Below are 27,262 nucleotides of genomic sequence, written 5' to 3'. Positions count from 1 at the left end.
ATGACAGCTTTGCACACTCTTGGTATTCTCTCATCCAGCTTCATGAGGTAGTCACCTGGAATGCATTTTAATTAGCAGGTGTGCCTTGTTAAAAGTTAATTTGTAGAATTTCTTTCCTTCTTAATGCGTTTGAGCCAGTCAGTAGTGTTGTGACAATGTAAGGGTGGTATACAAAAGATAGCCCTATTTTGTAAAAGACCAAGTCCATATTATGGCAAGAACAGCTCAAATAAGCTAAGAGAAAGGAAATTCCATCATTACTTCAAGACATGAAGGTCAGTCAATTTGGAATATTTCAAGAACTTTAAAGGTTTCTTCAAGTACAGTCGCAAAAACCATCAAGCGCTATAATGAAACTGGCTCTCATGAGGACCGTCACAGGAAAGGAAGACACAGAGTTACCTCTGTTGCAGAGGATAAGTTCATTAGTTACCAGCCTCAGAAATTGCAACCTAAATAAATGGGTAAAAGTAACAGAGTTAAAGTAACAAACACATCTCGACATGAACTGTTCAGAGACTATGCGAATCCTGCAAAGAAACCACTACGAAAGGACATATAATAAGAAGACTTGCTTGGGCCAAGAAACACAAGCAATGGACATTAAACTGGTGGATGAGTCTAAATTTGAGATTTTTTGTTCCAACTGCCGTGTCTTTGTGAGACGCAGAGTAGGTGAACGAATGTTCTCCAGATGTGTGGTTCCCACCTTCACGGTGGGAACCACACATCTGGAGAACATTCGTTCACCTACTTTGCGTCTCACAAAGACACGGCAGTGTCTTGGAGGAGGTGTGATGGTGCTTTGCTGGTGGCACAGTTTGTGAATTATTTAGAATACAATGCACACTTAACCAGCATGGCTACCATAGCATTCTGTAGCAATACGCCAACCAATCTGGTTTGCGCTTAGTGGGACGATCATTTGTTTTTCAACAGGACTATGACCCAAAACCAACCTCCAGGCTGTGTAAAGGTTATTTGACCAAGCAGGAGAGTGATTGAATGCTGCATCAGATGACCTGGCCTCCACAGTCACCTGACCTCAACCCAATTGAGATGGTTTGGGATGAGTTGGACCGCAGAGTGGAGAAAAATAACAAGTGCTCAGCATATGTGGGAACTCCTTCAAGAATATTGGAAAAGCATTCCAGGTGAAGCTGGTTGAGAGAATGTCAAGAGTGTGCAAAGCTGTCAAAGGCAAAGGGTGGCTACTTTGAAGAATCTAAAATTATATTTTGATTTGTTTAACACTTTATTTGGTTCCGTGATTCCATATGTGTTATTACATAGTGTTGATGTCTTCACTATTATTCTACAATGTAGAAAATAGAAAAAATATTGACTCAGTAGGTGTGTCCAAACTTTTGACTGGTACGGTATATTAGCGTGTGTTGTATCAAGTTTTTAGACCGACAAGTCACACCTTTTTTTCGGACTGTAAAGTTCAATCGGAAGACAGATAGTTTTCATCTTGCTGATCGCAATTTATTTTGGGGCCGATCAATTCCTCAGGTATGTAGCTAACTAATGTTTGTTATACAAAAGACATCGAATGAAGATTGTATTTGCTAGCGATATGTTCCAAGAAAGTGTCTGAACCAAAGCGAGTGCTCATCGATAGGAATTAATTAACTCAACGTAATTCAATGTATGGCGATTTATAGTGAATAACAACACCTGAATCGAATGTGGCAGTACTAGTTGGTCAGCTGGACAACGTTTTCGCGATGCCCAGCATGAATTAACGAGACTCTTTGTAGCTATCTAGCGTAGTCTGGCAGACATGCTGGAGTGTTTGGATCTAGCTAGCTTTTCAGACAATTCAGCTGTCGGTTCTTTGGTTTTAGCAAGTCTCCCTCAACCATAGGGCTTGACTGCTAACGTTAGGTATTTTGGCTGGCACGTGAATGGACCGTCTACTTAATCTTGCTGTAAATCAGGTAGCTAGCTAGTTTACCAACCTCGCCAAACGTAAACGAGTTTAGTAATAATGTAAACCATGAGCGTGTCGATAATGTAAACCTAAACCTAATTATGTAAACCTAAATTCGTGTCGAACATTCCTTCTCTATTTGATCTAACGTTATCAATGTACTCTTGTAATCCGGTTGGTGTTTATTTTTCTTCCTTGTCCAACACGGACTGTTGTGTGCAAGCCTGCAGCTCTCCATTTTAAATGTATTAATAATTTTAGCTGGCTAGTTAATACAACCTGGTCTCATAGCATATCGTATTATTCTGTATATAAATGTGGTACACATTTAATATAGTATATTGATTTGTGGATGTCAATCATCCATTTTGTATGATATTTTACGAATTCAAATTCGTACCATATGTTATGCACTTGCTAAATCTATCATGTTACGAATTCCATTTTGTTGTGGAAAACATTAACGTTAGCCACCTATAGCTAATGCTAGCTAACGTTAGCTAGGCTAGGGGTTACTTTGGGTTAAATGGTTAAAATGCTGAACAAAAATGCAAGTGCAACATGTAAAGTGTTTGTCCCATGTTTCATGAGCTGAAAAAAAATCCCTGAAATTTTCCAAGTGCACAGAAAGCTTATTTCTCTAAAATTTTGTGCACAAATTTGTTTGCATCCCTGTAAGTAAGCATTTCTCATTTATCAAGAAAATCCATCCACCTGACAGGTGTGGCATATCAAGAAGCTCATTAAACAGCATGGTTTTGAGGGAGTGTGCAATTTGCATGCTTGCTGCAGGAATGTCCACCAGAGCTGTTGCCAGTGAATTGAATGTTAATTTCTCTATCATAAGCCCCCAACATCATTTTAGAGAATTTGGCTGTGTGTCCAACTGGCCTCACAACCGCAGACTACATGTAACTACGCCAGCCCAGGGCCACATCCGGCTTCATCACCTGAGGGATCGTCTGGGGGGGAATTCTGTATGTAATAAAGCCCTTTGGTGCAAAACATTTTTTTCTTCTGATTGGCTAGGCCTGGCTCCCCAGTGGGTGCACCTGTGCCCAGTCATGTGAAATCCATAGATTAGGGACTAAATCATTTATTTCAATTTACTTATTTCCTTACATGAATTGTAACTCCGTAAACTTAAATTGTTGCATGTTGTTTTTATACACTGCTCAAAAAATAAAGGGAACACTAAAATAACACTTCCTAGATCTGAATGAATGAAATATTCTTATTAAATACTTTTTTCTTTACATAGTTGAATGTGCTGACAACAAAATCACACACAAATTATCAATGGAAATCAAATTTATCAACCCACGGAGGTCTGGATTTGGAGTCACACTCAAAATTAAAGTGGAAAACCACACTACAGGCTGATGTAATGTCCTTTAAAACAAGTCTAAATGAGGCTCAGTAGTGTGTGTGGCCTCCACGTGCCTGTATGACCTCCCTACAACGCCTGGGCATGCTCCTGATGAAGTGGCGTCTCTTGAGGGATCTCCTCCCAGACCTGGACTGAAGCATCCGCCAACTCCTGGACAGTCTGTGGTGTTGGTGGATGGAGCGAGACATGATGTCCCAGGTGTGCTCAATTGGATTCAGGTCTGGGGAACGGGCGGGCCAGTCCATAGCATCAATGCCTTCCTCTTGCAGGAACTGCTGACACACTCCAGCCACATGAGGTCTAGCATTGTCTTGCATTAGGAGGAACCCAGGGCCAACTGCACCAGCATATGGTCTCACAAGGGGTCTGAGGATCTCATCTCGGTACCTAATGGCAATCAGGTTACCTCTGGCGAGCACATGGAGGTCTGTGCGGCCCCCAAAGAAATGCCACCCCACACCATGACTGACCCCAGCCAAACCGGTCATGCTGGAGGATGTTGCAGGCAGCAGAACGTTCTCCACGGCGTCTCCAGACTCTGTCACGTCTGTCACATGCTCAGTGTGAACCTGCTTTCATCTGTGAAGAGCACAGTGCGCCAGTGGCAAATTTGCCAATCTTGGTGTTCTCTGGCAAATGCCAAACGTTCTGCACGGTGTTGGGCTGTAAGCACAACCCCCACCTGTGGACGTCGGGCCCTCATACCACCCTCATGGAGTCTGTTTCTGACCGTTTGAGCAGACACATGCACATTTGTGGCCTGCTGGGGGTCATTTTGCAGGGCTCTGGCAGTGCTCCTCCTGCTCCTCCTTGCACAAAGGCGGAGGTAGCGGTCCTGCTGCTGGGTTGTTGGCCTCCTCCACGTCTCCTGATGTACTGGCCTGTCTCCTGGTAGCGCCTCCATGCTCTGGACACTACGCTGACAGACACAGCAAACCTTCTTGCCACAGCTCGCATTGATGTGCCATTGTAGACTCCGTCTCATGCTACCACTAGAGTGAAAGCACCGCCAGCATTCAAAAGTGACCAAAACATCAGCCAGGAAGCATAGGAACTGAGAGGTCACCACCTGCAGAACCACTCCTTAATTGGTGGTGTCTTGCTAATTGCCTATAATTTCCACCTCCTTTTCCTTTTTTCCTGATATTACCTGTCTTATGTAACATACCAATTTATGTCACCATAGCATATCATACTAATTTGTTTCCCAGATTTACGTTTACTATGTTACATCTAGTCTATGAGACCAGTCTGAATGTCTCTAACTGATATATTCAATAAAAGAGAGTGCATATTCCATTGCTACTTAATCAGCTAAGTGAGTACTGACACTTTCTATTGTGGAAGGCTTGGGTCTATGTATGTTTGATGTTGTATAACTATGTTCAAGTACCTGCTGAGGCTTGTCTTTTCCAGGTGTTACACATTTCTGTGGCTTTTTTTTTCAGCCAAAAAACGTAATCAACAATCGAACTACCACACCTAGCTTTTTTTCAGGGTTCCAAGGATCGTTTGAGTGTTCAGTAATTTATGGTAACTGGAAAGTTAATAACCCCGCCTGAAGGCGTGTCACCCAAGGAGACAGTCACAGGCTGTGCAAGTGCATTATCTGCTTGAGACCTGTGAGTGCCCCCGGGCTGAGAGTATGGTGGGTGATGAGGCAAACAGCTCTCTGGGAGGACATGTTGTGTAATCAAATATGTCATATACTGTGAGATATAACCTCCAAGTATAGCATGGCACTCCAGTACTCCTTTCAGCCTTTTGGTGAAATTAACCATGGAAACACCCACAAATTGAGCATTATGCCCTGTGTCTCATTCCTTAGCCAAAGTTGGCAATGATTCATTCCATTGTCAAATGATATGACAGGTCTTCTGAATGAGGCCTGTTTCCTTGAATTGTTGGAACTGAATCATGAACCTTTTTAATTTAGCTGTACAAACTAAACCTGAGCACTCACTCACTTTGATGGAGGCCACATTGTTCCCCTTTTGTTGTTTTTCCAAACAATAACAATGAGTGGGAGTAGAACCTTTGTTTTTCTTGAAATGTAGAACTTCTGAGCATGGAACAGCTTGTTCTAGTTGTAGTCATGTTTGGCAAGACAGCAGTATTGCGTTGTTGAATTCCGAAATGTCCTGGCACCCAGGTCATATTTCCTGTGTCATAAGTTCTGCTTTACAATGGTTCTTCTATGTTTACAGTCGGGATTTAAATTTTGCAGGTTAGAGGTCTACTATTTCACCTGCCACATTGGCGAGTGGTCAGGGCTCCACAGTGCGAGCATTTCACTCGCATTTGTGAATACGAAGTATGATCACATTAATAGCTAAAATCAATTCTGCAGGAGCTGTTTTCAGAGTATTTCTGCCGTGTTGTTTCATAGCTGGTAAACGCACAAAGTCAAAGAACTACGAATTATATACTATAGCCTATCCCACCTCGCGCTGCTGTGCGCACGTGAAGAGCTGAGTGAAGGATTATTTTTTGAAGTGCTGAGCATAGGCATAATGGTCTAATTTATTTGAAACGAAAGTCTACTGAAGTGAGACTTTGTCACTGTTTCTAGGCTATTTACGTTGAAAAACAGCTTGTGAACAATGTTTTGAGTTTCAAATGCTAGGGAAAAGAAGACAACACGGCTACTAGTCAGACTCATTCTCACAAGCACAAACATGACTCGAGTCGCCTTACCACTAACAAAGATTTTTATTACCTAACCAAGATAGACCAGAGCTTGTCCTTTTTTTTTTATTTTTTACATTGGAACAAATTAGTCATAGTGGGCAGAACAAGCAAGGAGGTGGGCAGAGCCAAGCACGAGCTAGCGAGATCCTATTGGTGCGTTCTAGCACATATTTGCATATTTCGGTTAGGGAATGCCTACTCTGAAGTGCGAGTGTGCAGTAACTACATTTTGCACTCCATTTAAATATAAAAAATAAAACTTTGGTGAAGTCTACAAAACTTTGTCCACTCAAATGTTTAATTGATGAGAGAATTTGATTTTGGCCGACATTCTGCTATCTTGTTCCATCTTCTCCCACCACCGGCCACTGGGCTTTCCACTCATCACTACCAAATGCCAATCCGACGCTTCACATTTATATATCTGTCTCATTGTTCTGTCTGTGACTGTAATCTCCTGTCATTTTTTTGTATCACTTTTATTTAACTAGGCAAGTCAGTTAAGAACAAACAACAAGAAACAAATTTACAATGACGGCCTACACTGGCCAAACCCGGACGACGCTGGACCTATTGTGCGCCGCCCTATGGGACTCCCAATCACGTCCGGTTGTGATACAGTCTTGATTCGAGCCAGGTTGTCTGTAGTGACGCCTCTAGCACTGAGATGCGGTGCCTTAGACCGCTGCGCCACTCAGGAGCATGTTAAAGGGGCAAGTGAAAATTTGTCCCCCCCCCCCAAATTTAATGAAATGAAACAAAATACCACATTTATTTCTTACTAGTAATGCATGTATTGTTTTAGGAACATTACAAAGCATGCTCATTTGTTTTAATATACAGTGGCTGGTGGACCAAAATGTTAACTTGAGGCCCTCTTTACAGTTAAACATAAAAATACAGCTGCGCCACTCGGGGGCCCAAAACAGTTCTATTCTTTAATACTTCTTAGAAATTACCAGAACATGCAATTAATTTCCCACATCATATTGCAAAGACTTTGTGGTGAAGTTTAGCCCACACATTTCACCATGGTCATGCTAGGCTACACAAACGTAATCATGACTAATTATTTGTTCACCTCTAAGAAGGTTAGCAGGCTTATGCAACACTGTTGATTATCCTCTTAATGGAGGAGAAAGGCCAACTGTGCTTGATATAGTTGTTATTCCAGAGTCTGGATTGTCCCAACTTAGCCTGGCTAGTATGTCAGTCTACTGCGCCGAGTAGATGACAGCATGAAGCCAGGCAGACCTTGCAATCCCATTTTGACTGCATCTCTATCAGCCTAAAGTCAGCGAAATGTTACTGGTCAAATTGTTAGGAAATTGAAAGTGCCGTGGGTGTAGTAACTCGTGACTGAGATGCCTGTTTGTTGAACTCATAGCCTATAGCAGGGCCATTCAACTTACTCTTACATGGACAGATGTAAAAAAGTTAATTGCACGGGGGCCGGACGTTTTGCACATGCAATTATTCTTCAGAAGAACTGTATTTTTTAAAAAAAGCAATGCATTACCACCAATATAGCACTTTGGAGTGTGCTCAACCAACACCAGTTAAGGTGCAACCAAAACAATTGATCATCATTGAAAGGAAAAGGCGCAATGCTCGCTCACCATAATTTTTGTTTTATTTAAACAACCATTAAAAGCTTCTTAATTAAAAGTAACTAATTAAAAGCTTAATTAAGCATCTCAATAAATAAGACAAAGATATGCCAAATTCCAGTCTGAAGGAAGAATTCTTTGAATGAATTTTTCTCAGTCTGTAGATGTTTGTCACACCCTTCTTGTGAGCATCAGAGAGTGAAATGGAAGGAACATGCGTGTTCCTGAGAGTCGTAGCTTTCAGGAATGTGGTCATAGCTTAAACCATTCAAACGCTAGAGAGAAGTTCGTATGAAGATTTAATAATCAACATGCCACATAGGCGCTAGAAACCACACTATAGACAGCCACCATAGTGCTTGTCTTTTTGGCACTGAATGTCAGATTTGGGCAGGGATTTTTTTTCAGATCTTTTGTTCAGAATTTATCTAAGGGCCGGTATAAATTAATATACGGGCCAGATCTGGCCTGCTGGCCGCAGGTTGAATAGCCCTGGCCTATAGTGTGTACACTAGATTTAAGAACAAGGGCCACAAGGGTATGATATCTGGGTGTAGGAAATGCAGTTGCCTGTGTCCCCTGTAGACATGGTCTCCTGTCAGCCAAACAGAGTTAACATGGATGCTCTCTCCCTCCTGATGAGGTGTGTTGCCCAGACCTGGCCTGATTAAACTTGCATGGCCTCTCCGGTGTGTGTGTGTGTGTGTGTGTGTGCCAGGTTCAACCCTTCGACCTGGACCCATTGCCAGACAGGAGAGCTTTATGTCCAACCATGGTGCCCACACGGTGGGCTTGGACAGCAATTTTTTTCCTGTTGAATAGTTCCTTTTTTGGGCACAGTTGGATAGGGCAATTCTAGTTCTTACCCAGCTTTGTATTGGGATCATCTGTCTGCTTCTTGAAAATTTAATCGGTCTGGTGTGTCAAGTCAGAGGCCTTTCATCATGTTTTTCCATTCCCCTCTCTCTCCCAAGCTTTATTTGCCAACTATGCTACCATTCCTGCTATTCCCCCCTTTCACCCTGTTCTCTTTTCATTTATTTTCTTCATTCTCCTATTTTTGTTTTTCTGGCTGCACATTAATGGGGTTGTTGACTCCCTCCCTTTCAGTCTTTCAGATTCAATATGGGTCTCTGCCAAGGTCAGGGTACTGGTCAGCACTATGCACTACTGCAGGGCTTTCTTTCCTCGAGCGGCTACCAGCCAGTGATCGGGGCCTAAATGGCTGCCTGACATGATTCACTATTCAGTCAGACTGCCTTTTAGAAGCAGGTAAATTCCATGTAAAAGGACCTACGAGCACCAACATCTGAAGTTCATATGAGCATGTCAAATGAAAGCTAAGAGTTTCTATTTTTGAGAAATTAAGGCATATATACATTTTTCAACCATTTTCCATCCTAAAAATGTGGAATAAGCAAACGCTATGATTTCTTGTCAAACAGATGGAAAAGGGGTCTTAGAAAACATCTACCAGAAAGTCTTAAAAGGTGTTAGAAATATACCAAAAAACAATGTTGAAGTGAAGACCCCTGCCAACTAATATCAACACTTTTTTATATATATATTTAGTTTATAAGAGGAAAAAGTCAGCATTCTGTAAGTTCAAGAAATCGTGCCTTGGAATTCCATTACCAAAACCCCACATCATTAGACATGATCCGGACCTTTGGCGACTACTAAGTATTTTTTAAACCTTCGGCTTTAGGCTAGATTTGTCGGTGTATTTCATACATGCATAATCTATGAGCAGAATTACCTACATTGACCACAAAGTCCCTAGTTTGAAATCAACTTGTTTTCTGGAAGCTGTACTGCACCATTTGGCCCCCACATGGGTTCTGCAATTGAATTGGCTACAATGGGGAAATCATAGTTGTCACAAACCACAGTTGGGTCCCCTGCTACTGTCCTCCCTTCTGCTGGCATACTGTCATGTTGATCTGATACGTTTTCTGTAGTCTGGTGGTCAAAGCAAGAGTGTGAAAAGTCTCTCCAATTAATGTCACCTCTCCCAGCTCTTATTGACACCTACCCATGAGCCCCCTCTCTTCCCATTTTACTGTAATCAGCGTCCTCTCCCACTGAGCACCAACTGACACCGGACGTCCATGAATGATGAAAAGTAGTTGGAATTTGGTCCAGCCTGACCTTGATTTCAACGTCCACAGACGTCTGGTACGGCCTTCATTTGGCCCAAACATAGACGTCCATGGCCCAGTGTCGTCTGAGAAGGAGGGTTTGACCGGACGGGATTTCCTTGTCCCATCATGCTCTAGCGACTCCTTGTGGCGGGCTGGGCGCCTGCAAGCTGATGTCGGTCGCCAGCTGGATGGTGTTTACTCTTGACACATTGGTGCAGCTGGCTTTAAGATAGCAGTGCGGCTTGGCAGGGTCGTGTCTCGGAGGACGCATGGCGCTCGACCTTCGCCTGTCCCAAGTCCGTAGGAGTTGCAGCAATGGGACAAGACTGTAACTACCAATTTAGATATAACGAAATCACTATTTTTTTCTTACATTTTTTATAGACGTCCATAATTGTTTCAGGTTTGGACCGGACCAAATCTGAACCAATCATAGTCGTCTATGTTTCACAAGTTTGGACAGCACAGTACAGTACCATATAGGAGAGTGCTGTACACGAGTTTAGTACGCTAATGTACTGAACTATCCCTTACTGAACTCTACTGTTCTGTGCAGTACTGTACTCTACTGTGCTGTACTTTAATATCCAAAATTGTGAAACATAGACAAATACGATTGCTTCAGGTTTGGTCCGGTCTAGCCCAAACCAAGTTTGGCGGTGGAGCTCGTTAAAATAATAGCAAGTGTGTAGAATAATACCCAAATATGCAAATGAGGATATTTATACCTTTTGTGTACCACTTGGGGATACATCACCATGAAGAGAATGACATTCATATCCATAGTTATGCATTTTTGTGTAGTACAGATCAGGCACCCATGATGGAATTCCATAATCGCAATTGTCACCGGGTGTAAATCCACTTCACTTACTGTAGTTCCAAAATATATTTTTTTCAGAGTCACGATGCCTTGTGACAGCTGACATACCATTCTGTTGGCAGACATCTTTGAATCTTAATTCTTTGCAGATATTTAATAACTGAGTAATATTTTACCGAAATGTTGTTACCAAACTTTGCATATGCACAGTTCTTGTTTCTGTAAACTGTTCTGTGTAAATTGTTAAAAGCAGTCATTGTGCATGGTTTGTTTAACTTTGAAATCAATGGTTTTTGTTTGGAATACATTTTAAGTGAAAAATCTGAGTCTCAGTGCAATTCTGTTACTGTTGGATTGCCCAGCACTGTTAACGTAGTGTCAGTGTTAGATCAGCAGAGAGATTGGGGATTGACGAAGGATGCATATCTCTAATGTTGCAATTGGGGATGTTGTGCTTACCTACACTTCAGATGATGTAAAATAGGGTCTAACTTACAATAAAAAATGACAATTTTTATTTTTAAAAAATGTGTAAACCCAGTTTGTAAGCTTTTTAGTGATATCAAACTCAACTGTTTATCTTATCCAGTGATGAAGACATGGGTGTCTTTATGGTAAGGTGTGTTATGCGAAATTGGTCAACTTTGAGCACATCTGTCTTCTAAATGTTTTGGCATTTTTTTATTTTACTAGACAAGTCAGTTAAGAACAAATTCTTATTTTCAATGACGGCCTAGGAACAGTGGGTTAACTGCCTGTTCAGGGGCAGAACGGGGGTTTGAACTTGCAACCTTGCGGTTACTAGTCCAACGCTCTAACCACTAGGCTACCCTGCCGCATTCATGTCCACAGTCACTTTTTGACCACTTCTACCATGGGCAAATATGTTTAGAAAGTTTTGTTCAAATCAAAAGGCATGTGGTCAAAAAGTGACTGAATTCAAACAGAATGACCCTCAGAGAATTATGATACAGTTTTGGCATCGACTCTACATGTGTGAAGAAGCGTTTTTCTGACTGACATTTCACTCCCCATTTGATTATATGATACCTCGCTTCTGAGAAAGTAGTCGATTACAAAATAATGATTGTAGTGTCTGGACTTGTCCCTCCAAACCACTCTTCGCTCTCATTTGACAGTAGATTGTCCTCTTCCTCAGTTGGCTGTAAGAAGATCCTCCATCTCCTCCTCTTGATTTGGTGACCTGTCCTATCATGGCTGAAAAGCTAGCGTCCTTCGGTAAGATGCTGCTCCGGCGACGGGCGCTGGACTGTAACCAGGAAGAGAGCCACTTCGCCCGCTGCCTGACCACGCTGGACCTTATTGCCCTGGGGGTGGGTGCCACTCTGGGGGCCGGTGTCTATGTGCTGGCTGGAGAGGTGGCCAGGGAGAAGGCCGGCCCAGCCATTGTGCTCTGCTTCCTCATTGCAGCGCTCTCCTCCGTCCTTGCTGGTCTGTGTTATGCTGAGTTTGGTGCTCGTGTACCCAAGACTGGTTCAGCCTACATGTACAGCTATGTGACTGTGGGGGAAATCTGGGCCTTCATCACTGGCTGGAACCTCATCCTCTCCTATGTCATAGGTAAGTCAGAAGTGGGTTAGTAAAAATGAGTGATTTTTGAAATTAAGAACCAAAGTGATTTTAAAAAATGGTCAGGAAATGTTTGATTTTTTTTTGTTGTGTAAAGTTGCAAAAAACATGTTTTTAAAGGTAAAAGCAGGATATGAGGTTCAAGGATAACATAAATCTATGTGACTGCACACAACTCCAAGCTCCTTAAACTGCAGTGATATTACTGCTATACCCAGCCAGTCATTTGAGATAATCAGCAATTATGAGTAGCTGAATAATTAAACTGAATGATTAAGATTCTGACGAGGACGTGAGCTGAAGAGGTTTTACAGGCAGAGCAAGTGCCTGGTCCTTCAGAAGGATTGCCTCGTGACAGAAGAGCCCTTGAATGTATGACTCCAACCTCTCATTGTAAGTCTCTCCCCCTCTTTCAGGCACAGCCAGTGTTGCTCGGGCCTGGAGCTCCACCTTTGACAACCTGGTTGAACAGAAGATCTCAGACTTCTTCAGAGCCTCCATGTCCATCAAGGTCCCTGGGAAGATTCTTGCTGAATACCCAGACCTCTTCGCCTTCATCCTGATCTTGCTGCTCACTGGTGTGGCTCACATCTCATTAACATAACACAGAACACATTTGAAAGCATTATACACAACCTCAGCGAAACTACAGCTGCTAAAGAGACGTTTCTATGGCTGCCTCTTCATTGCTGCCCTAGAGCAAGGGCAGAGTGCCCATTCAGTGCACCATTATGATTGGCCGCGCTTGGTCGCTGCCCACATCTGTGGCTCTGACACTTTGATAACACCCACACAGGCCTGCTGGCGTTTGGCGTTAGCGAGTCGGCCCTGGTGAACAAGATCTTCACGGGGGTCAACCTGGTGGTGCTGGGCTTCGTCATCATCTCAGGCCTGGTGAAGGGAGACCGTACCAACTGGAACCTCACTGTGGAGGACTTTGTCAACACAACCAACATCACTGATCCAGAGTGAGTCACCAAAGACAAGACGGGCAGGGGAGCTCTGAAAGAGTACTTTATTAGGCAGGAATGGTGGTGTTTTAAAATGGGCCCTATGCAGTAATTGAGAGGGTACGAAAGTATGTGTGCAAAAATGGATCAAAGCTTTTGCAGCCATCAGGGGTAGCAGTTCTCTTCTTGAAGACTAAATGTGAAACGATTACTCTTTCTCTTGGGCATTTTTCTGTATTTTCAAGTTCTCTATCTTTGTCCAGGATAATTAAAGAGAAGTTTGGCACCGGGGGTTTTGCTCCATTTGGCTTCAGTGGAGTCCTGTCTGGGGCAGCAACCTGCTTCTATGCCTTTGTGGGGTTCGACTGCATCGCAACAACAAGTAGGCCATTTCTTCTTGTCTCTTGACACCAGAGTATTTTTTTTTCTGTGGTTGACAACTGTCATATTTAAACCATCTCTATCTACACAGGTGAAGAGGCCAAGAACCCTATGCGTTCCATCCCCATCGGTATCGTGGCTTCTCTGCTCATCTGTTTCTTTGCCTACTTCGGGGTGTCTGCGGCTCTCACCCTTATGATGCCCTACTACCTGCTGAACAGAGAGAGCCCACTGCCAGAGGCCTTCAGTTATGTGCACTGGGACCCTGCCCGCTACATCGTGGCTGTGGGCTCCCTCTGTGCCCTCTCCACCAGGTGACTGGCACAGACCGTTTCCCATAGAGACTTCTCATGGCCTTGTGTGCACTTCTAGCAAAGGTAGAAAGGCACCCAGATGGCAGGCTATTTTTAGTTCATTTATTTTTGTGTCTGAACAGATGTTTCTTATCATATGCTGTGCTTTCAGTTCCTTTTTGTTGTTGTTTGTTATTTGCCTGCAAATAACCAATTATGATGTGGAATATATGAACCAAACTTTTTTTTGTTTCTTGTGTTAAATGTTGATGGCCAGTCAGTGTTTGTGGACTGTCCAGAGACATGGCTGACCTCTGTGCGATGGCGATGACTTTGCCTGTGTCTGAGTCCCTCTGTCTTTTCTCTGTCCAGTTTACTGGGCTCAATGTTCCCCATGCCCCGTGTAATCTATGCCATGGCTGAGGACGGTCTGCTCTTCCGCTTCCTCTCAAAGATGAACATAAAAACCAAGACCCCCCTGTTAGCCACCATCGTGTCGGGTATTGTAGCAGGTAAGCTTAGCCCTTGCTTTACTGTGCACCAACACTTAGTTTTCTGTCAACTGTTTAGCAGCTACTCTATGTTTCTTAGAATTGAAATGGATTCTTTCTCTCTGCAGCGCTGATGGCATTCCTGTTTGATCTGGCAGCCCTGGTAGACCTGATGTCGATAGGAACTCTCCTGGCATACACACTAGTGGCAGTGTGTGTGCTTATCCTCAGGTTAGTGCAGAGGATCTTGGCTAAAAAGAGTTCTCAGTCAACGTAGGGTTGACTCTTTATGTGTATTTGTTCTCAGGTACCAGCCGGGTACCCTGGGCCTCAGCGGTGCCAGTGAGAAGCTGGTGGAGCTGGTGGGTCTGCAGAGGGCAACCATGGCGGAGGGGGACAGTGGAGACGAGTTTGACCAGGAGGGGGAGACCAGGCCCCTCAGGGAGAGGTTCACCCTCAAGATGCTGCTGGTGCCCAGCTGTGACGTCCCCACCAAGACCTCCGGACTTATCGTGTACATGACTACCGCTGTCATCTGTGAGTCTCCCCCTTTTGTCAGGGTGACGTGTTGATGACGTTTAAAGCTGTTTTGGGTGTACCAGAATAGCTCCACATATTTAAGTGAGACTTCTTTTGATAAGTTTGGCATACTGGTTAGAAATGGAAGCAGCTGTCTGATAATTTCAATGCATTCTCTCATTTGCATTATGCATGACCAAGAACTGTAAAGTATAATTAAGATTCCACTATACATGCTGAAGTTCACAATCTCTCTTTTTCTCTGTAGCTGTGGTATTCACCCTGCTGTGCGTAGTGCTGGCTGTGTGGGGGGCAGAGGTGGTGAGTGGCCACCCCCTGTGGGTCACCATATGTGCCATACTGGCCTTCTTCGCCTCCCTGTGTGTGGCCATCATCTGGAGACAGCCCCCGAGCAGACAGGCACTCACCTTTAAAGTATGATGGGAGTTGTCAATCACATGACTCAGTTCACGTTTGTTGTTTCATCCATCCTGAGAAACCATTTCCTATTTACTGTAGGTTTCCGCGTTCTCCTAGAAACCACTGTCTGTCTGTACTTGTTTCATTGAATCATCAGCTCTTAGCTTTAAAAAAGCAAATTAACATTAGATGTTGTACTTGTTAGTCTTGATTATGTCCAGTGTTTGCTAATTGTGGTTAATGTCGAAACGAAACAAAAAAATGTGAATCCCCTCAGGTACCCCTGCTCCCAGTGCTGCCATTGGTCAGTATCTTTGTCAACATTTACCTCATGATGCAGCTGGATGGGCCAACATGGTGTCGCTTTGCAGTGTGGATGACTATTGGTTAGTGAGATCCCCACCCCTTATTTTTGCTTTGCCTCTTGCTCTTGTGCCGATCTGTATTATTACTCAATGTTGTGTTTCTCAAAGAAAGGAAAGGGGGATACGTAGTCAGTTGTACAATTGAATGAAAGCATTCAACGGAAATGTGTCTTCCGCATTTAACCCAGCCCCTCTGAATCCGAGAGGTGCGGGGGCACAAGTACAGTGTCTCAGTGAGGTTCACCTTTGACATGCTGCAGTTTCACTGTTTAAATCAAATTTTCTTCCTTCTCTTTCTCCTAGGTTTTCTCATCTACTTTGGTTATGGGATTAAGAACAGCTCAGAGGCCACACCCAACCGTGGTAAATTTGAGACAGTCCTCCGATCAAAGAGTCCCATCTACCTGGCAGAGGATGACAGTGAGGTGGAAGGGATGACACCTTAGAGGAGAATAGTGGTGGAGTAGATGGTGAACGCCCCAACAACATAACACGCAAGACGAACAGGTGCACAGTCTCATCGTGTTCATTTTCAACTGTCGGAGCATTGTGCTACAACCGACTGTCTTCTCCTTTGTTGATATTTGGTCATTCCTATAATGTAGAGAGACCCTCACATGCTAAATGGATTTTGGATGTACAGTATCAGTCAAAAGTTTGGACATCTACTCATTCAAGGGTTTTTCTTTATTTGTATTATTTTCTACATAGTAGAATAATAGTGAATACATCACACCTATGGAAAACACACATGGAACCACCCTTTGCATTGATGACAGCTTTGCACACCTATGGCATTCTCTCAAATAGCTTCATGAGGTATTCACCTGGAATGCATTTCAATTAACAGGTGTGCCTTGTTAAAAGTTAATTTGTGGAATTTCTTTCCTTCTTAATGTGGTTAAGCCAATCACTTGTGTTATGATAAGGTAGGGGTGGTATACAGAATATAGCCCTATTTAGTTAAAGACCAAGTCCATATTATGTCAAGAACAGCTAAAAGAAGCTAAATGAAACGACGGTCCATCATTACTTTAAGACATGAAGGTCAGTCAATCTGGGAAATGTCAAGAACTTTGGAAGTTTCTTCAAGTGCAGTCGCAAAAAACATCAAGCGCTATGATGAAACTGGCTCTCATGAGGACCGCCACAGGAAAGGAAGACCCAGAGTTACCTCCGGTGCAGAGGATAAGTTCATTACCGTTACCAGCCTCAGAAACTGCAGCCCAAATAAATGCTTCAGAGTTCAGGTAACAGACACATCTCAACAACAACTGTTCAGAGGAGACTGCATGAATCATGCCTTCATGGTTGAATTACTGCAATAACAAAAAACACTACTGAAGGACACCTATAATAAGAAGAGACTTGCTTGGGCTAAGAAAAATGAGTTGTAGACATTAGACCGGTGGAAATCTGTCCTTTGGTCTGATGAATCAAAATTTGAGATTTTTGATTCCAACCCACGTGTCTTTGTGAGATGCAGAGTAGGTGAGTGGATGATCTGTGGTTCCCACTGTGAAGCATGGAGGTGTGGGGGTGCTTTGCTGGTGCACTGTCAGTGATTTATTTAGAATTCATGGCACACTTAACCAGCATGGCTACCACAGCATTCTGCAGCGATACGCCATCTCATCTGGTTTGCGCTTAGTCCCACTATCATTTGTTTTTCAACAGGACAATGACCCAAAACACACCTCCAGGCTGTGTAAGGGCTATTTGACCAATAAGGAGAGTGATGGAGTGCTGCATCAGATGACCTGGCCTCCACAATCACCCAACCTAACCCAATTTGAGATGGTTTGGGATGAGTTAAGACTGCAGTTGAAGGAAAAGCAACCAACAAGTGCTCAGCATATGTGGGAACTCCTTCATGACTGTTGGAAAAGCATTCCAGGTGAAGCTGGTTGAGAGTGTGCAAAGCTGTCCTCAAGGCAAAGGCTGGCTACTTTGAAAAATCTCAAATATATAATATATTTTGATCTAACACTTTTTTGGGTTACTACATGATTCCATGTGTTATTTCATAGTTTTGATACCTTCACTATTATTCTACAAAGTAAAAAATAAAGAACCTTGAATGAGTAGGTGTGTATTAACTTTTGACTGGTACTGTATGTGCACTGAGATATACACTGATTGTACAAAACATTAAGAACACCTGTGATTTCCATGACAGTCTGACCTGGTGAAAGCTACAGTCCCTTATTGATGTCACTTGTTAAATACACTGCAATCAGTGTAGATGAAGGGGAGGATACAGGTTAAAGAAGGATTCTTAAGCATTGAGACATTGTCTATGTGTGCCATTCAGAGGGTGAATGGACAAGACAAGATTTATGTGCCTTTCGAACAGGTTATGGTAGTAGGTAAGAGGCACACTGCTGGGTTTTTCATGCTCAACAGGTTTCTATGTGTAACAAAAATGATCCACCACCCAAAGAACACCTAGCCAACTTGAAACAACTATGGGAAGCATTAGAGTCAACATGGGCCAGCATCCATGTGGAATTCTTTCGACACCTTGTAGAGTCCATGCCCTGACGGCAAAAGGGAGGGGTGCGTGCAACTTAATATTAGGAAGGTGTTCTTAACGTTTTGTACGCTCAGTGTATACTCGATCAACATGAACTTGCCAAATTTCTGCATATCTAACCATTTGAAAGGGTTTTTTGTATTAAATATGTCATTTAGGTGGTACAAATGGCATGACACAAAGTTCCTCCATTTTTAATGTGTTATTCTAGTGCCTGGTTGTTTCTGCCTGAATTCAGCCATTTCCCCCAAAATGGTGTCTGATATCCACTGTCTTTGCCCTGTGAGTTACTGCTGGGTACAGTAAGCACATCAACAGGGTATGTCGTGTGTCCTCCTGTCCATATAGGTAAATTACTATGGCATTATTTGTGTTCTTTGGGGACAGGCAATACCAAGGAGAGGGTCAAACCACCCCAGAACTCACTGTCTGCACTTTAGAGAGATGCTTGACAATGAAATTAAATTTTGTAAAACTTGGTCCTTACCCAAAAGATGGTAATATTTGTAATTTTTTAAGAATTTATCATTTAGAATAGAGAATATTTTTTTAACAATCATTCATTGAATTTTGTTTTCATATTTATACATAGATATGTATGCTATATTTGTTAAATATTGGAAGAGCTGCCCAAATAATTATTCAATTTAAAATTGTGCTCTTAACTGTAGAGATTGTGTGACGAGAGAAATAACTTATTTTTGTACCATGATGATCGACAAACTCTACCAAATAGAGAGATGTCTATAGGAAGGTACACTGAAAAAAATGCTGATATTCCTTGGAGCCCAAAACGGGCACTACTGAAAGGCAGAGAAAGGATTACAATACACTAGCCTAGTATGAAAAGGCTTACAGGTTTCATTCCTGTTTTAAGGTCTTAATCTCGTGGTACATGTTACTTACATGATTGATTCCATGTAGAAGTTTGTACATAACTGTTTTGTATATAATTGTGTCATTGATAGATGGGCCTGGGTTTTAATCTCTTAACTCTGAGTGTCTAACTGAATGTATTAATAACATGAACTGAAAACCCCACCAGCCTCAGTCAAATTTTGTTTCTAGACACTTTGCTGTGGTGTTCAAATCAACTTGTGTTTTTTTCTGTTTTAACTATGTGCCTCAATTTATTTGCTCACTTCAAGGGTATGTATGTAACTGTTATTTGTATTCTATGCCTATTTACGAGATGTGGAAATGGTCACATCACAGATAATCAATTCAAATTGGTATCCCTTCATATTATTGCGATTTAAATGACCATTTTAAGATCAAGACTGGCCAGTCTTGTGTAAAAATGGCCTAAACACACTACAAATAGCTGTGAGTAAAAGTCTACAATATGGTATTTTTGTATTTTCTTTTATGCTTCCAGGGGGCTCAAAGCTTGTTACAGAATCATGTTGCAAAGAAAAGTATTGCACATTACATCAGTGTCTCATACAAGGTTTTGTGGAGTGAGTTACAATACTAGGATGTTTACAAACTACCTTAGTCATCAGAACAGTATTTGAGAAAATAACAATTGTGTTGTACTAACTGTTTCATGTCCATTTGTACGCTTACTGATTTTAAAGCATAGTATAACAGTACATGTACTATCTGTAAATGTGTCAAGAGAAATTACTGTATATAATCAATGTTTGTTTTTTTTTAAGTAAATTTGAATCCTCCAATAAACTGTCTTTGTGACTTACTGAATATATATATATTTTTTTTGTTTTTTTTTTACTTTACAAGGTGGCTTGAAACAAATGCAAATTATCCCAATTTCTGTTGATTTCCTTCGTGTCCGACTTTCATCACTTGTTCAATCAAAATGGAATCGTATGGCAAGACTGCAACTCCCAGAAATACTTTTCGTTTCCTATGTTGACAAACAGCTGATTTCCGGTGTCTTTAAATGTCCTGCCATTATTCTTCGACAAGCAGCAGTTAGGTTCGATGTTATTTGACGGAAAGAGACACCCAAACGTGGGATACGTTTAACCATTGGGATGCTTATATATTTAAGTATTTGTTTTATACCGTTACGGTCTTTAGAGATGTGAGGTTTTTTTTGTTGGTAAGATTAACGGTAGTGATATCGCGGGTTGTCTTTTCTGTGCTCCCACAGTTCCTCTTTTCTGCCGCAGTCATATGTTCACTTTAGTTACATTTTAGCAACGTAGCTACCTACCTACATAAATTAGTTACCTTCCTTGTAAATTAACACAGCTACCTAACGTTTCTTCGGGTGTCATCTCCTTGCTAGCCAACCATGCTACTAGTTACAAGCCAGCGTTAGGAGATCTTGTCAGGCAATACGGATGATTTTGAGTTAATCTGTCGAGGTTAAAGCAACGAGTTTATAGCCATCTGTTGTTAACTAAGTAACGTTAGTGTTGGCAAGCTACTGAAGCTAGCTAGCTAACTAGCTAATGTGTAGCCAAATGCTATGTAAGTAAATAGCTTCCGTCTGACAGTGTATGATTGCTAGGCAGTGGTTGATTGATACATACGCTTGACACCTAGCCACCATCGTTCGCAGATATCACATCAACAGGCGAATCTTGTAACCAATTTTATGTTTCACGTTGGTCAGAGCGCTTGAGTTGGTGCCAGGCTGTGGAAAGCAGAGAAAGGAGGGGGGTGGGGGGGTGAGAGTAGTGAAACGCACACAGTGTTCTTTGTGCAAGGGGTTTGGCCCAGTCTCCATCAGCAAAGCGCAACACTAACTGCCCAGTCGGCTCTGTTCAGAGCAGCTTCAGAGCCATGACAACTCAAAGGGATGTCGATATTGTGAGTATTAATTGCAACCCAACACAACCAATCCTTAGTTACTGCATAAGATCCAATGCTGTGCATGTCTAATATTGACGTGGTTACAGTGCGTGATGTTTTCCATGTCTGAATGTATTTGGAGGCTAGTTTAGGATCAGGGATTAACTCAAAACAGAATAGCTGCTGTTTCTGTAATCATCTGTCAAACTACATTTTGAGATTGCCCCACATTTTTTTGTAGAGGTGAGCCTTAAAGGCCCAGTGCAGTCAAACGTGATTTTTTTTCCCCCCCCTGTGTTTTTATAAACATTTCCACACTGAGGTTGGAATAATGCTGTGAAAATTATAATGCACTTTTAGTGTAAGAGCTGTTTTTCAGACTGCCTGAAATGACAGCCATTTTTGGTGGGAGGGAGTTTTGGCCTTCTATGGTGATGTCACCATGTGGTAAATTGGTTAATAGACCAATCGAATTCCAAACCTTTCTGCCTATAACAGCTAATTTAAACTTCCCTTCCCCACTCAAAACATTCCCAGACAGTCTTAGTTAAATTCTTGCTTGAGAAATTGTCCTTTTTGCTAAGAAACCTTTTTTTTTTTATATATATATATAAAAAATCTTTTTGATTTGGATTTTTTAAAATCTCGCTAAGCTACTTAAATGTTATCCAGAAATGATTTGCTATTGAGATATAAACGTCTGCATTGGACCTTTAACTGATTTGATTCATATCCCCAAATCACAGCTCTACCCTCTTGGATATTGTTCATTTCTTAAACAAACCTGTATGACCAGTGTAACAAGTGCCACAGACATGGTTTTTAAGGCATGGATGGAGAGGAGATTTTATTATTTTTTTTAACTGAGGAGAACCAGTCAAATTGTTTATGATTTCAATCTAAAAATCAATGCAGAAGCTAGTAGGCTACTCTGGACTGCCTGTACTGTTGTACTGATGCCAGCTTGTGGTGTTCTGGATTCCTCTACTTTTGCTTATTTGGTAGAATCCCTCATTGTCACATTTCTGTTCTCAATGCACGCATGTTGCAGACCTTTTCTCTTAATTCAAATCTGAGTTTTTAAAGCGCATTTTTGTTTGTCTCTTGATTGGATAATCTTAACAGTATATACTTGATGGATTAAAATAAAGGGCAGCTAGGCAGATTCTAGTTCGTTTTTTGTTTGTTTGGTTGTGGATCAGGGGGGGGGGGTTAAAGCTTGTTAATGATGACATGGGTATGTAACCCCACACGGAGGGGTTATGCAGTTCATGGGGGGGGAGGGGATGGGACGGGACTTCCTCTGCTTAGGGGGGGTTGGCGTGTTTGTAAACGGATCATTGTAGGACTGTCCTGACGTCACACCTGGTGGCACGCTCTTTGTTCTGGCTTCCCTGATTACCAACAGAGAAAGTTTAGGATCAAATGAACACATTGTAATATGTGGGGAAAATACCCATCTGTTAACGTAACATTGATATTGGTCTCCAAACTATACTAGTATTGGTAGGCCTAATGGTTGGAATGCCATGATTTCCCAGGCATTTTCTGGATTCTGGTGGAATACCAATATCTACTTTGGTGAATGATTTCTTTTTTTAATGTGAGGCAGTGGTTGTGTGTGCAGCGTGTTACAATTAATCAACTAATGCAGAGGAGGGGTGGAGACGGTGTGCCTTCCGTCCATAATGATGCTTCAGAGCATTTTTCCCTATCAGAGGTTCTGACCTGGGGCTGCTGCCACCACAGGAGGGAAGGCTTTGAGCCTGGGTCTCCTCTTGTGCAGGCACTGCTGTGTATGCTTAAGGCTACTTACCGTAGCGGATGTTTCATGAGTTTAAAATTGATGAGTTGATAATAGAAATAATTTACATAGCCTACATGGAGTGTCTGACAGGAAACCTCAGAGTTGCACTACCTCAATCTACTTCATGTGAAACTATGTTTCCCTATTGCCCAATGGGATTTCAATTTCATGACTTGTATGTACTATGATTTCTCAGAAATAGTCAGTTGGTTTTATTCATTTGATTCATTATTCTGTGGCATTTGGGATTTGACTCAATGCACTGGACCAACTGCCTTACCTTGTCCTTCTCTTTCGCCGTTTATTCTCTGCAAACAGCATGTGGATGATGTAACCGTTAAACCAAATAACTATTTTAAATCCAAGAGTATATATATATATATTGTTTTAAGTGCCATTACCCAAGTCTCCTAAAAAGTAAACCAGGACCATCCTTTTGGACTCTGTAAATGACTAATACATATGAAATGGTCTCTGTTTGTTTAAGGAGCCTTTCTAAGGCTTTAGGGGAACATGAGGTGCTAGTACGATTAGGGCAACATGTCAAACACATTTCCATGTATTATTTTTTTTCTTCTTTCGATGCTTTCATTTAGTGGACTGGGTGGGTACAAAGAAGAGCAGGGAAAAGCCCTTTCTAAGACCTTCACGTACACCCCCCCCCCCCCCCCCCCTCGGGTTACGCGTTGGCAATATCAATGTAATAATGTGGCACAGGCCTGTCTGGGACACCTGGGGTTATCACATTAGGCCGACAGCCCGGAGAGAGGAGCTGCTCCCTGCCTCAAGCCACTGAAGGCCCACTGTTCTCCCCCTCCACCCCATCACCCCCCCAGCTCCACCCTTATCTATGCCCCATCCTACTATAGGGGCTCACTACACAACAAGCTCAGTCCTCTCTGAAGGAAGCAGCCCAGTCAAAGGGGCTGAGAGCTGCACCAGAGAAATCTAATTAGACTGGAATGCCAGTTTTGGTGCAGGCTTCCGAAGGTCATCTCATGTCATTCGAGGTGAGAGAAAACGGAAGGATTCCATGTGATTAGGCGAAGCTACGTGCCTCTCATTGCTCGATGGGGTGGAAATGTGGACTTTTATTATACTGTAATCTTGTGATTTCTGTGGAGCATGTGTAGGATTATTCAGATGTTTTGTTTGGGCCATTCCAGGTGAACCTGCGTCTTATCCTGGTCAGTGGGAAGACACAAGACTTCATCTTCTCCCCCAGCGACTCGGCCATGGACATCGCCAAGCACGTCTTTGATAACTGGCCCTTGGGTGAGTTTTTTGCATGTTGGGAGGTGGACCAAGAAACTACCACTTCACTGTCTTGTTTTCTATTGAGTTGTATTGTGGAATTAATCAGGTCACTTCAACTGTCTGATTTAGTGTACTGGGCATACTTCTATTTCTTGTTGTGAAAGCCCAATTTGAAGTCCGTTACTGTTATAGGAACAGCTGTTGGACCATGCCTTGTGTCGTAACACTTTATTCCATCTCCACACCCCTGATGATGGTAGTAATGTTTGTGTGGGTTCAACCACTGCAGGAAGTGTCTAAGTGTTTCTGGCGCTGATAAAAAAAAATTCTCCCCTGAGCTTCTGTGTGTTGTCTCATCGCTCCATCAGGATGGGAGGAGGAGCAGGTGAGCAGCGCCAGCATCCTACGCCTCATCTTCCAGGGACGCTTCCTGCATGGCAACGTCACCCTGGGAGGTATTTCATGGACCCTCCTATACACACACACACACACACATTCATCCTACATGTCTGAAATTTACTAGTGAATACTGTGATTGAATGACCTGTGTCCTTTGAAATAAAGTTTGACCCTAGAGTTGATGTCCGCTCCCCCGCAAACATCTAATTAGCATAATAAAAACATAAACTGTTGAGTAAGAGATTCAGTTTTTTTTGCATGGGCTGTGTCTCAATCCACCACATCCGCCGATGGCGGCCTTAGACTCTAGAGGGTTACCCGTGCCACAGTTAAGGATGGAGAATGGGCATTCGGAACATGTTTAGTAATACCATAATTAAAGAGGATTTATATATTCTGCATATTAATTGTTCATTGTCTGTCCTTTTTTGTTTTCTAAGCTTTAAAGCTGCCCCCTGGCCGAACAACTGTCATGCACTTGGTTGCCAGAGAGACCCTGCCAGAGCCTAACTCCCATGGTGAGAACCCCTCCGTCTCGTTCTGTCTCATCTCAAGGTCAACCCATCCCATCACCTAGCTGTCAGGGACCATGTTGAGCTGTAATTGCTACAGCTTTAGGCCTTATGGTCCCTTTTGAACCGGAAAGTCTGGTGATATTTGCTCTCTAGTTGTCGTGTTTGCAGTTGTCTCACCAAGTTTCTTTCTATCGTCCTCGTCTTTGTAGGTCAGCGTAACCGGGAGAAGACCGCGGAGAGCAACTGCTGTCTGCTCTTGTAAAGACGACAACAAACCACAATCCTCCCCTTAACCCTCCCCCACATTCACCCCTGCTCGGCTTCTGTCCGCCCGTCAACCATGGATTTGGAGAGATCACAGGGAGATGGGTCACAGAGCTGTCAGCCTGCTGTCTGGCACATGTTTGTGGCACTCTGGCCCAATCGGTGGCTTTGGAATTATTTCTAGTTTTTTTTTTTTTTTTTTTTTTTTTTTGTACCCATTTATTCAGATCAATTTTCTTTTTTCATCCTTTTGCCAGATTTTGTCTTTTTCTTCTGTGTTGTAAAACCATGTTAAGAATTTGTACATATAATCTCCGTGGTTACCCAGGATAAGATAGCTGGGTGACCATACAGGTTTTGAAGACCTCCCACAGAAACACTGTCAAACTATGACTTCGGAACATTGACCCGTACTGTGGCGTTGGTCATTTGCATTGACTCCAAGTATCTTTCTGCTAATGAAATGGAAGTTCCCATGGCTCTTGTAGAATGGCGTTAAAACCTCTCATTGCACTTAACTGGGTTGTTTATTAGAAAGTGTTTCTCATAGTTTGTTTTTTTTTGTATCGTTTTAATCTCCCCATCTTACAGAGGAAGGGAGAATAATGTCCTACTGTTAGACAGTGCCATCCTCCTCACCCGATGTAGACCGTGCACAGTACAGTAGTTGACTCCTACTAGCAGGGTGTGTGTAGTCTGCCATAGCACCAGTAGAGTGGTGTGTATCTCTGTGACATGGGCCACACTCGTGTTTGTTCCTGGACTTGGACCAACAGAGGAAGAGTTCAAAGTTGTAAAGGGACACCTGTGTGTGTGTGTGTGGCATGGTCACGTGTTTGATCACCTCGACGGTGAATGAACTGGTCTAGCTAGAAGAATCTGAACAAACTCCTACACATTCTCCCCCTGGTTGTGAAGCCCTGCTTTTTTTTTTCCCCCTTTTTTTTATTTGTATTTTTTTAACTGAGTGAAAAGTATTGAAGGATTGCTTCTGAGTGACCATTGTCATTATGTATGGCTTCCACCTCTGATCAACATGACCATTTAGACTACATCCCGTCCCATGGGACAGCCCCCTCGCCACTCCCCGTCCGACCTGAGTGAGGAATAAGGGAATCGACACCAGGAGCCAGTCAACAGAGAGGTGTTGGTAGTTGGAGGTCTTCATGGCCAACTACAGGACATTCGGACTAGAGGCATGAGGGAGCAAGTCCTTGGAGAGGGTTCCCCTCTGGAAAATAGGAGGAAATGATGATGATGGTATTTGACCTCCTTTTTGTTTGGATGCTGTCTGTTTTTGTTTGCCTTTTTTGATTGTGGAATTATTCAGTAAATCATTAATATTGCAATTGGAAAATGTCAATTTTTATCTTGTATTGATATTGTTTGTCCAGTTGCTGATGTCTGACTCCTGTTAATTGAATGCCTTTTGTCCCAGGGGTTAGTGTGTGTGTGTGTGTGGGAATTGCGTATTAATTTTACATGACTGTATGTGTGAGTGGATAGGTTGGGGAAATGACTGAGTGTATGGAGACAGTTTGTGTATTTGAGTAATGGGTGTGTGTTTGTGAAAACCTAAAAACGGTGTGTGTTGTGTGAACACTGGAGGTTAGTGATGCAGGTGGGGGAGTAGAACAGATTGGTCTTGGGTGGCTGTGGTTTCCATGGAAACAGTGTGAATCCTTCCTTTTAGTGGGTGTCCTTTGGTTAGTGTCTGTCAACCAATGTCACTGCTATGAAATGTAGCTCAATATGAATAAATGTATTTAAAAAAAAAAAGAATACTAATGAAATGTGGTCTGCTTAAAGCTTGTATTATAAATTAATAAAACATCTTAAAGAAATGTTCTAAGTTTTAAAGTGTGGAACACTTTGCTTGGACAATATGCATTCTTCATTGTGGAGGTTGTGATATAGGGGACAGATCTATGTTCTTTGTCAGTAGTAGAGCAGATGGATGGCCGCTGGGTGGCAGTGTTGTGTAGCTACTCCATTCTCATCCTAGGCCCTGGGCTGTTCAACACCTGGTTGAGTCCCATACTTGTATTTTTTTAAATTAACTAGGCAAGTCAGTTAAGAAAATAATGATGGCCTACCCCAGCCACACCCGGACGA

General features: G+C 42.5%; 2 protein-coding genes across 2 annotated transcripts; both read left to right on the top strand.

Annotated features, from left to right (window-relative positions):
* The first annotated feature begins 1,343 nt into the window (after nucleotides 1-1,343).
* On the top strand, nucleotides 1,344-19,822 carry LOC110488786 (cationic amino acid transporter 3). The gene is made up of 12 exons (XM_021561171.3): nucleotides 1,344-1,515; nucleotides 11,754-12,175; nucleotides 12,601-12,762; nucleotides 12,981-13,152; nucleotides 13,398-13,516; nucleotides 13,607-13,829; nucleotides 14,181-14,320; nucleotides 14,428-14,530; nucleotides 14,607-14,836; nucleotides 15,087-15,253; nucleotides 15,516-15,624; nucleotides 15,907-19,822. The coding sequence occupies exons 2-12, from the start codon at nucleotides 11,809-11,811 to the stop codon at nucleotides 16,047-16,049; spliced, it is 1,935 nt and encodes a 644-aa protein (XP_021416846.2). The 5' UTR covers nucleotides 1,344-1,515; nucleotides 11,754-11,808; the 3' UTR covers nucleotides 16,050-19,822.
* Nucleotides 19,823-19,954: 132 nt separating this feature from the next.
* ubl3b (ubiquitin-like 3b) lies at nucleotides 19,955-26,991 on the top strand. Its single transcript, XM_021561170.3, has 5 exons — nucleotides 19,955-20,923; nucleotides 23,879-23,987; nucleotides 24,338-24,424; nucleotides 24,809-24,886; nucleotides 25,093-26,991. Exons 1-5 carry the CDS (start codon nucleotides 20,897-20,899, stop codon nucleotides 25,143-25,145), a joined length of 354 nt encoding a protein of 117 aa, XP_021416845.1. The 5' UTR covers nucleotides 19,955-20,896; the 3' UTR covers nucleotides 25,146-26,991.
* Nucleotides 26,992-27,262: the final 271 nt, after the last annotated feature.

The sequence above is a fragment of the Oncorhynchus mykiss genome, chromosome 14 (assembly GCF_057628025.1).
Source record: "Oncorhynchus mykiss isolate SJ-2025 chromosome 14, ASM5762802v1, whole genome shotgun sequence".
In the NCBI taxonomy this organism is placed as follows: domain Eukaryota; kingdom Metazoa; phylum Chordata; class Actinopteri; order Salmoniformes; family Salmonidae; genus Oncorhynchus; species Oncorhynchus mykiss.
Note: the sequence above shows the minus strand (reverse complement) of the source record. Positions and strands in the feature narration are given on the sequence as shown.